The sequence below is a fragment of the Herpailurus yagouaroundi genome, unplaced genomic scaffold (genome assembly GCF_014898765.1).
Source record: "Herpailurus yagouaroundi ecotype Mexico unplaced genomic scaffold, PumYag 196, whole genome shotgun sequence".
NCBI classification, from domain to species: domain Eukaryota; kingdom Metazoa; phylum Chordata; class Mammalia; order Carnivora; family Felidae; genus Herpailurus; species Herpailurus yagouaroundi.
Genome location: NW_024412427.1, coordinates 31,860,144 through 31,871,642, shown reverse-complemented (window position 1 = coordinate 31,871,642; position 11,499 = coordinate 31,860,144). Strand labels below are relative to the sequence as shown.

The following is an 11,499-nucleotide window of genomic DNA, read 5'->3' as shown; positions in this document are numbered from 1 at the left end:
AATGACGGTCAGAGCCAACATCCTACCTTTGGACCATGTACTAAGTTAAATGTCCTCCCTGTGTTCATTGAACCCTCACTCCTATGAATATTATCATATTCTCTATTTCACTTACCAGAAAATAAGGCTTGGGGGGCTGAGTAACATGCTGAGATTTCCAGTTAGTAAGGGCTGGATCTGTGATTCAAACCACAGTCCCTTTGACCTGGAATCTGTTTTCCTTAGCTCTGCATTAGTGGTTCTCAAATATTGTGATCCCAGGACCCCTATTCCCTGAGGACCCCCAAGAGCTTGGTTTATGTGTGTAATATCTATCTATCACTATTTTCTATATTAGAAATTAAAATTGGGAAAATTTTGATGTTGATTCATTTTTGTTGAATTTACTAATTAAAACAAAATTCAAAATTTGACAAAAATATTTAGAGAGGAGAGTAGCATTGTTTTATATTTTTTCAAATCCCTTTAATGTCTGGCTTAATGAAAGACAGCTGGATGCTCATATCTGCTTCTTCATTCAATCTGCTGCAATATGTTATTTTGGTTGAAATATACAAAAAAAATCTGTCTTCACAAAGATACAGAGCTAGAAAACAGGGAAGTATTTAAATAATCTTTCAGATAATTATTGATATTCTTCTCTGATGCTCAACAAGTGGTACTGTTTTAAAGATCAGTTGCAGGGTGCCTGGTTAAGCTTCCGACTTTGGCTCAGGTCATGATCTCACAGTTCGTGGGTTTGAGCCCCACGTCGGGCTCTGTGCTGACAGCTCAGAGCCTGGAACCTGCTTCCAATTCTGTGACTCCCTCTCTCTGCCCCTCCCCCTCTTGTGCTCTGTCTCTCTCAAAAATAAATATTTAATTTTTTTTTTCAACGTTTATTTATTTTTGGGACAGAGAGAGACAGAGCATGAACAGGGGAGGGGCAGAGAGAGAGGGAGACACAGAATCGGAAACAGGCTCCAGGCTCTGAGCCATCAGCCCAGAGCCCGACGCGGGGCTCGAACTCACGGACCGCGAGATCGTGACCTGGCTGAAGTCGGACGCTTAACTGACTGCGCCACCCAGGCGCCCCTCAAAAATAAATATTTAAAAAAATAAAAAAATAAAAGATCAATTGCATTGTGGAAGCTGAAACCATATCAGTAAACTTTGTACTCAGGTGAGTACTTTTTACCTATGTGTGATGTTGTAACATCCTGTTTTATCTACAAAATATTGGCTCACCAAGCTTACACAGATTTTCCAAATGTTGACTTATGATAAAATATCAAAGCATCAGGGGCGCTGGGTGGCTCAGTCAGTTGAGCGTCTGACTTTGGCTCAGGTCATGATCTCACAGTTCGTGAGTTTGAGCTCCGCACTGGGCTCTGTGCTGACAGCTCAGACCCTGGAGCCTGCTTCAGATTTTGTGTCTCCCTCTCTCTGCTCCTCTCCCACTCATGCTCTGTCTCTCAATAATAAATAGATGCTAAAAAAATTAAAAGCATCACATTTGGTGACATTGCCACCAGCCTCATCAGAAAAACTTTTTAAAATTTTTGGAAGCTGTGAAGCTCATGATGAAAGATACTGATTTTCCAAAATTCTAATTTTTTTATTGAAAACTTGGATATTACCACAGGGAACAAATACTGTCAGTTGTTCCCTTGGAGTGACAGCCTTGCGTCTTTCATTTTTAAGACAATGTCTGCCAAGTATTCGAAACCGAGACCGAATAACCATATTTTGTCTGCCAGCTGTTCTTTCAAGTAAAAGTGGTGTTCCATGAGAACAGGGGCTAGTTCTGCATGAAAATCAAACAATTGCAGAAATGCTCTTTCTTGAAACAACTAACATACTTTAGTCTGCAGTAGGAGACCTTTATGTGCACCTCGCATTTTGCCACAACAGAATATTGAAAATACAGGTACTTAAGGATTGAAATTTAATTAAGTTAGTAATTTTTACCACTTTGAGTGAAACTGGCTTTTCTTTTTCTTTTTTTATTGAAAGTTATATTGAGATAGCTGTAGCCTCACAAGTAGTTGTAAGAAATGATACAGACAGGGGCGCCTGGGTGGCTCTGTCAGCTGAGCGGCCAACTTTGGCTCAGGTCACGATTGCACGGTTAGTGGGTTTGAGCCCCATGTTGGGCTCTGTGCTGACAGCTCAGAGCCTGGAGCCTGCTTCAGATTCTGTATCTCCTTCTCTTTCTGCCCCTCCCCTGCTTGCACTCTATCTCTGTCTCTCTCTCAAAAACAAATGTTTTTTTTTTTAAAAAAAGAAATACAGAGAAATTCCTTCTACGCTTTGCCCAGTATCCTGTCATAGTAAGATTCTGCAAAACTCTAGCATAATATGACAAGCAGGGAACACACATTGATGTGTGTGTGTGTGTGTGTGTGTGTGTGTGTGTGTGTATCAAGTTCTACACAATTTTATCCATGTGTAAGTTCATATATCCACCAGTACAGTTCCAACAAAAGATCCCTTGAATTACCTTGCTATAACCACACCCATCTACTTTCTGCCTTCCTCTGGCCCTTAACCTGTGGCAACAAATAATCTCTTCTCCATTTCTAAAACTGAGTTATTTCAAACATGTAATGTAAGTGGAATCATACAGTATGTAACCTTTAGGGCTTGGCTTCCCCCACCCCAACTCAGCATAATTCTCTGCAGATTCATCCAAGCTGATGAATAAACCTACAGTTCGTTCCTTTGTATTGTTAAGTACTATTCCATGGCATGGGCACGTCACAGTTTACCCATTCACCTGTTGCAGGACATCTGGGCTGATTCTGACAGCTTATGAACATTCGCGTACAAGACTTCACTTCTCTGGGATAAATGCCCAGGAGTGCAATTACTAGGTCATATGGTTGCTGCATTTTTAGTTTTTATAGACATAGCCAAAATGTCTCCTAGAGCATGGTAGCATTTTACATTCCCACTGGCAACATGTGAATGATCCTGTTTCCCTGCATCCTCCCCAGTATCTAGTGGTACCACTCTTTTTGTTTTGGCCATTGTGTTGCTGTGCAACGATGCCCTCACTAGATTTTCTTTTCCTGATGTTAACATGAGTGAATGGCGATGAAGAACTCAACGAACTCTGGTGCCGCTGCTTTGATTCACACTGAGACTCCCAAGGCTGTGCTCACCACTGCGTTTGCACCATTGGTGTGAAGATCAATACAGTGGAAAAGGAAAATACTTTCTTGTTCATATTACAGAAACAATTTTTTTTGTTACTTCATGGACGCCCCTGAAAATTTATGTCTCAGAGGCCCCTATGGCTCCTTAAACCACATTTCGAGAAACAGGGCACTACATCACACTGCATTAGCAGGCCAGGAGGGAAGTAGCAAAAAAAGAAAAAAGAAAAAACAAACAGATCAAGACAAACCAAAACAAAAAAACATGTTCTGGAGAGAAGTTTTCTTTTAATCTGCTACCTTATCAAATACTTGTTTGATAAATATTAAATATTTCACTGTGTTCAGGTGTTAGGTGTCTCCCTCTGGATGACCTAAAACTTAAAGTGCTTATTCAAAAGATCCAATAGCTGGAAACCTTCCCAAATGACAGTGGAAGGAAGAAATAAATTGTGGAATATTCATGCAATGAAATACTTTACACCACAATATGTGTGAGTCTCACATGTTGCTGAGCAATAAAAGCCTGATATCGGAGCACATACGGTACAATCCCTTCAAATAAAGTTCAAAAACAGGCATAACTAATTTATAATCTTAGAAGTCAAGGTGGTATTAACATGAGGATAAAGTAACTGAATGGGAGCATGAGAGGAACTTCAGGCAGGCTGGGTTAGTCTTCAGGCAGGGGTTAGTCTCTTTCCTGAAACAGGAGCTCATTACATGGCGTATTTGAATTGTAAAATGTATCAAGCTGTTCATTGGTTATAGCTCAATAAGACTTTTTTTTTTAATAAAATTTATCAAAAATGTAACAGCATTTCTCCAACTACATGTGCTGTTCCATGTCTGGTTAAGTTAACTGTCATGGTCCTCAAGAAAGCAGTGTTAACATAAGGACTCCTAGAAAGAGAACCCAACATTTGTCATACAAGATCTTTCCTAGCTCATCCATTCCCTGAGGACATAGCCAGCTCAACAACAACAAAAAAAAACCCCTCTAGACAGAATCACCATCCAGTAGGGTCAAATGGAGCTCCATCAGACTGGATAGGTCTGATATCCAGTGTTGCTGGTTAAGCACCAAGCACCACAGGTTCCTGAGCTACCATTCCCAAACCTCAGTCAGATCTTCCTATTCCAAGCCCTGAGATCTATCCTGTTTCAGGATACTTGTCTGGATCAAGTCCAAATTTTCTATCTCTGTGATAAAGATTTAGAATATCTGACCAGCACTCTGCCTTGGGGCCACCAGTGAGGAGAACACCCTCACTTTCTTAAACCCCAGTTTCCCAGGTTTTCTTTTCTTGCTCCCATCTTCCAACTCCACCTCTGCCTCCCCACCACACAATTCTCCAACTGAGATCCAAGGAAACCTCAAGGCTGAAACTACATGGGTCATAATGGTCCCATATCACGAGGGAAAGGAAGCCAATCGGGTCATAGTAGGTACTTACAGGGTCTCTGTGAGCCTCATTGTATTGCTTTAAATCCTCCAATATACTTTTATTCAGCATGAGAGTGCTAACAAGGTTTTCAACACCAGGAGTATCCAACAAAGAGGCTAATCTTATTTTAATAGACCTGGATGAGGAGAGATACTTTTTTTTAGGTTAAGGTACTAAAATATATATCCTCCCCCTTAAAATGAACAGAATTATAATGTATCACATATACGTAAAATAATATTCAGCAAAAATGTTCATGTAACATTAGCGTTTGATTAATTATAAAAGTAACTCATTTCATTCTAGAAATGTATTTTCATTAACCAGAGAGAACACAAAGTTACACTCTAGATGCATTTATTTTGAAATGTTCCATCCAGTCTAAGATGGAAACATAGGAAGATCCTGAATTCATCTCCTCCCACAGACACACCAAATGTACTACTACATATGGAATAATTCCCTCTACAAAAGACCTCAAAATTAGCTGAATGGCTCCTTCACAACAAACAATAAAGGGCCACATCAAGATGGTAGAAGAGGCAGATTCAATCTTGCCAAAAAACCTCACCCTAGCACAGTGACCCACGATTGGGAGCGATCTCACAAATATGGAGCTGCTATTTACCCTCTCTCTGCCTCGCTAAAACTCTGAGGGGTGCAGTCCACACAGGGGACTCTCTTTGATCACCTGGGTCTGGGAGCCAGGGAGGCTTGTGTTCTTGGGTCCCATGGGGCTGTAACAATCACAGAGGCAGTTCTTGGCAGGCTACCACCCCTAGGGCACTGCACAGGTTGCAGACTGAAACACACCCTGGTCTTCCTGTGAAAAAGGCCTACTATGTACTTGTCCTGGAGCTGCAGCCTGAGGGGCAGGCCTCAGGTTTGCTACACATCTAGCAGCTATGGAGTGTCCAAAGAAAGTAGGCCAGAGGGTGCCAACTTTGTGCTCTCTCTTAGCTTTGCTACAGCTTGCCAGTAACTCCCAGAAAAGAGCTTATACACTTGTCTGAAGCCCCCAAATTTTTAAATATCACCCAAGATGCAGCTCCAGGTCACCTGATCTGGAGATGAGCAGGATTTATGACTGTAGTGCCACAGAACTGTATATATTTGAATACTTTGAAAGCTGCTGCATGAAGGTCTGGCTTAGAATCAGCCTGGAAGTAGGTGCTGAATGAATGCTCTCTTTGAAACATGGACAGCCTTGGTACTCTCTCAATAAATGGGACATATCACGAATAAATCAGGCTGCTTAGACAATCACAAAGGATAGAGAAACAACCAAGAGCTAGGACAAGTTTAAACAATAGGCTCCTCCTTCCCTCCTTTAAGATTGGGAAAGGTAGCTGTTTTGCCTAACACATAGAAGCAAACACAGAGAGTCAAATGAAATGAGTAAACAGAAATATATTTCTTTTTTTTTTATTTTTTTAATATGAAATTTATTGTCAAATTGGTTTCCATACAACACCCAGTGCTCATCCCAACAGGTGCCCTCCTCAATACCCATCACCTACCCTCCCCTAACTCCCACCCCCCATCAACCATCAGATTGTTCTCAGTTTTTAAGAGTCTCTTATGGTTTGGCTCCCTCCCTCTCTAACTTTTTGTTTCCTTCCCCTCCCCCATGGTCTTCTGTTAAGTTTCTCAGGATCCATATAGGAGTGAAAACATATGGTATCTGTCTTTCTCTGTATGACTTATTTCACTTAGTATAACACTCTCCAGTTCCATCCATGTTGCTACAAAAGGCCATATTTCATTCTTTCTCATTGCCATGTAGTATTCCATTGTGTATATAAGAACTCACCAAACTCCACACCCGAAAAACAAATAATCCAGTGAAGAAATGGGCAGAAAACATGAAAAGACACTTCTCTAAAGAAGACATCCAGATGGCCAACAGGCATATGAAATATGCTCAATGTCGCTCCTTATCAGGGAAATACAAATAAAAACCGCACTCAGATACCACCTCACACCAGTCAGAGTGGCTAAAATGAACAAATCAGGAGACTATAAATGTTGGAGAAGATGTAGAGAAATGGGAACTCTCTTGCACTGTTGGTGGGAATGCAAACTGGTGCAGCCTCTCTGGAAAACAGTGTGGAGGTTCCTCAAAAAATTAAAAATAGATCTACCCTATGACCCAGCAATAGCACTGCTAGGAATTTACCCAAGGGATACAGGAGTGCTGATGCATAGGGGCACTTGTACCCCAATGTTTATAGCAGCACTTTCAACAATAGCCAAATTATGGAAACAGCCTAAATGTCCATCAACAGATGAATGGATAAAGAAATATGTTTCAAATGGAAGAACAAGATAAAACCTCAGAAAAAATCTTAATGAAATGAAGATAAGTAACTTACCTGATTAAGAGTTCAAAATAATGGTCATAAGGATGCTCACCAAAAATGGGAGAAATATGAATGAGCACAGTGAGAACTTCCACAGAGATAGGAAATACAAGGAAGTACCAACCAGAAGTCACAGAGCTGAAGAATACATTAAATGAAAAATACACGAGAGGGGGTTACTAGCAGACTAGATGAAGCAGAAGAAAGAATCAGTGATCCAGCAGACAGGGCAGTGGAACTCATCTACACAGAGCAGGGAAGAGAAAAAGGAATGTAAAAAGTGAAGACAGCCTAAGGGTACCCATGGGACAACATCAAGCAGAAAACCATTCACACTATTGGAGTCCCAGAAGAAGAGAGAGAGAGACAAGGGCAAAAAATGTATTTGAAGAAACCATGGCTGAGAACTTCCCTAACCTGGGGAAGAAAACAGACATCCAGATCCAGGAAGCACAGAGTGTTTAAAATAAGATGAACTCAAAAAGATCCACACTAATAAATATAATTAGAATGTCAAAAGTTAAAGATAAAGAGAGACTCTTAAGAGCAGGAAGAAAACAACAACTTGTTCTGTAGAAGGGAACCACCCTAAGACTATTAGCAGAATTTTCAGCAGAGTCTTTACAGGCTGGAAGGCAGTGGCAGGATACATACAAAGTAATGAAAGGAACACACTTCCAACCAAGAAGACTCTGCCCACCAACGCTGTTACTCAGAATTAAGAGATGAAGAGTTTCCCAGACAAGTAAAAACTAAAGGAGTTCATCACCACTAAACTGGCCTTACAAGAAATGTCAGAAAGGGCACTAGTTAGAAACTAGAAAACATATGAAAGTATAAATCTCACTGGTAAAAGTAAATATATAGTAAAGGTAGTGAATTAATCACTTGCAAAGCTAGTATGAAAGTTAAAAAACAAAAAAAAAAGTAGTAAAAATAACTATAGCTTCAATTATTAGTTAAGGGATACACAAAGTAAGATGTAAAATGTGACCTCAAAAACACAAAACATGGGGGTGGAGTGAGTAAAAATGTAGTCCTTTAGAATATGTTCAAACTTAAATTGCTATCAACTTAAAATAGACTATTTTATATTATATATATGCATATATATAAATAGTGCCCCTTCTTTTCAGCTTAAAGGAATCTGTTTACATCTTGTCTATAAGAGACTCACTTCAGACATAAAGACATACAGACTGAAAGTGAAGGGATAGAAAAAGATATTCCATGCAAATAGAAGCTAAAAGAAAGCTAGGGTTATATCAGACAAGGCTATAGCTATATCACACAAAACAGGCTTTAAAACAAAGACTAAACTAAAAGACAAAGACATGGGGGTGCCTGGGTGGCTCAGTCAGTTAAGCGTCAGACTACAGCTCAGGTCATGATCTCATGGTTTGAGGGTTTGAGTCTCGCATTGGGCTCTGTGCTGACAGCTCAGAGCCTGCAGCCTGCTAAGAATTTCTGTGCCTCCCTCTCTCTCTGACCCTCCCTGCTCATGCTCTGCATCTCTCTGTCTCAAAAATAAATAAACATTAAAAAATTTAATAAAAAAGATAAAGACGGGCATTAAATAATGATAAAGAGATAAATATTTATGTGTATAGTATAGGAGCACCTAAATGGGAGAGATTTATAGCAATACAATAGCAGAGGACTTTAATATCCCACTACATCACTGGATAGATCATCCAGACAGAAAATAAAAAAGGAAACAGCAGCCTTAAGTGACTTATTAGACCACGTGGACTTAACATACAGATATACAAAACATTTCATCCAAAAGCAGCAGAATATCCATTCTTCTCAAGTGCATCTGGAACACTCTCCAGAATGGATCATATGTTAGGCTACAAAACAAATTTAAATAAATGTAAGAAGACTGAAATCATATCAAGCATCTTTCCAACCATACTGGTATGAAACAACAAAGCTATTACAAGAAAAAAACTGGAAAAATCAGTAATATGTGGAGATTAAACAACATGCTGCTGGACAACAAATGAGTCAACAAACAGATCAAAAGGCAAGTTTAAAAATACCTTGAGAGAAATGAAAATTAAAATACATCATACCAAAATCTACTGAATGCAGCAAAAATAGTTCTTAGAGGAAGTTCATGGTGATATAGGCCTACCTCAAAAAACAAGAAAAATCTCAAATAAACAATCTATCTAACTTACACCTAAAGGAACTAGATAGAAGAAGAACATATGAAGCCCGAAGTTAATAGAAGAAAGGAAGTCACAAAGATCAGAGCAGAAATAAATGAAATGGAGACTAAAAAGACAATAGAAAACATCAATGAAATGAAGAGCTGATTCTTTAAAAAGATAAACCTTTAGCTCGGCCTACCAAGAAAAAAAGAGAGGGCTCAAGTAAATAAAATCAGAAATGAAAGAATATGAATAATTACATGCCAACAAATTGGACAACCTAGAAGAAATGGATAAATTACGGGAAACATATACTCTTCCAAGACTGGATCATGAAGAAATAGAAAATCTTAATAGATCAGTAGTGAGGAAATTGAATTAGTAATAAAAAACTTCCCAACAAACAAAAAGTCAAGGGCCAGACAGTTTCACTGTGAATTCTACCAAACATGCAAAGAAGATTTAATACCAATCCTCAAACTCTTCCAAAAAATTGAAGAGAAGGGGATATTTCCAAACTCATTTTAGGAGGCAAGCATTACCTGGTACCAAAACTAGACAAAGACACCACAAAAAGATAAAATTAAGGGCCTATATCCTTGATAAACATAGATGAAAAAATCCTCAACAAACTATTTGCAAACTGAATTCAACAATACATTAAGAAGACCACACACCATGATCAAGGGGGACTTACTCCAGGGAGGCAAGAATAGTTCAATGTCCACAAATCAAATCAATCAATGTGATACACCACATTAACAAAATGAAAGACAAAAATCATACAATCATTTCAATAGATGCAGAAAAGCGTATAACAAAATTCAATATCCATTCATGATAAACTCTCAACAAAGTAGGCATAGAGGGAGCATACCTCAACATAATAAAGGCCATAAATGACAAACCCACAGCTAAGATCATACTCATTGGCGTAAAACTGTCCTCTAAGATCAGGAACAAGACAAGAATGCCTACACTCACCATTTTTATTAAATACAGTGCTATAAGTCCTAGGCAGAGCAATTAGGCAAGAAGAAGAAATAAAAGACATCCAAATTGGAAAGGAAGAAGTGAAACTCACTATTTGCAGATGACATTATTTTACATATGGAAAATCGTAAAGACTTGCCCCCAAAACTGCTAGAACTAATAAACAAATTCGGTAAAGTTACAGGATACAAATTCGCTACACAAAAATCTATTGCATTTCTATACACTAACAATGAACTATCAGAAAAATTAAGAAAACTATCCAATTTACAATTGCATCAAAAGAATAAAATACCTAAGAATAAATTTAACCAAGGAAGTGAAAGACCAGCACACTGAGAATTATAATACATAGATGAAAGAAATTGAAGTCACAAATAAATGGGAAGTATTCCCATGCTCATGAATTGGAAGAATCAATATTGTTAAAATGTCTTTATTACCCAGAGAAATATATGGATTCAGTGCAATCCCTAAGAAAATTACAATGGCATTTTTCATAGAAATAGAACAAATATTCCTAAAATTTGTATGGAATCACAAAAGGCCCTAACTAGCCAAAGCAACCTTGAGAAAGAACAAAGCCAGAAGCATCATGCTCCCTGATTTCAAACTGTATTTTTTTTTATTTATATATGAAATTTATTGTCAAATTGGTTTCCATACAACACCCAGTGCTCATCCCAAAAGGTGCCCTCTAACCCAGTGAAGAAATGGTCAAACTGTATTACAAAGTAACAGTAATCACAAAAGTATAGTATTGGCATAAAACAGACACACAGATTAATGGAACAGAATTGATTTCCCAGAAATAAACACATGCTTACATGATCAATTAATATGTGACAAAGGAAGGCAAGAACACACAAAAATCAACACAAAATGCATTAAAGACTTTAATGTAAGATGAAACCATAAAACTCCTAGAAGAGAACATACATGGTAAGCTCCTTGACACTGGACTTGGCAATGATATATTGGAACTGAATACAAAAGGAAAGGCAACAAAGTCAAAGAATAAACAAGTGGGAATACGTGAAATTAAAAATCTTCTGCAGAGCAAAGGAAATCACCAACAAAATGACAGGCAATCTACTGAAGGGAGAAAATATATATCTGATAGGAAATTATATATCTGATGAGGGGTGAATATTCAAAATATATAAAGAATTCATGCAACTCAATAGCAAAAAAATAATAATCATCTGATTTAAAAATGGGCAGATGATCTGAACATACATTTTTGCAAAGAAGACAGATGATCAACAGATACATGCAAATCAAAACCACAGTAAGATATCACCTCACACCTATTAGGAGGTCTATTATAGAAGAAAAGAAAAGAAAAGAAAAGAAAAGAAAAGAAAAGAAAAGAAAAGAAAAGAAAAGAAAAGAA

General features: G+C 38.2%; 1 protein-coding gene across 5 annotated transcripts in view; it reads right to left on the bottom strand.

Moving 5' to 3' along the window:
* Nucleotides 1–11,499, bottom strand: part of CFAP61 (cilia and flagella associated protein 61) — a 281,759-nt gene that overhangs the window by 154,902 nt on the left and 115,358 nt on the right. For 4 of the 5 annotated variants that reach the window (XM_040447823.1, XM_040447824.1, XM_040447825.1 and 1 more), the window contains one exon: nucleotides 4,598–4,724. The exons of the other annotated variant lie outside the window; for it this stretch is intronic. In XM_040447823.1, the coding sequence (XP_040303757.1) occupies nucleotides 4,598–4,724 (127 nt within the window). The remainder of the gene's footprint in view (nucleotides 1–4,597; nucleotides 4,725–11,499) is intronic. 5 annotated transcript variants of the gene reach the window in all.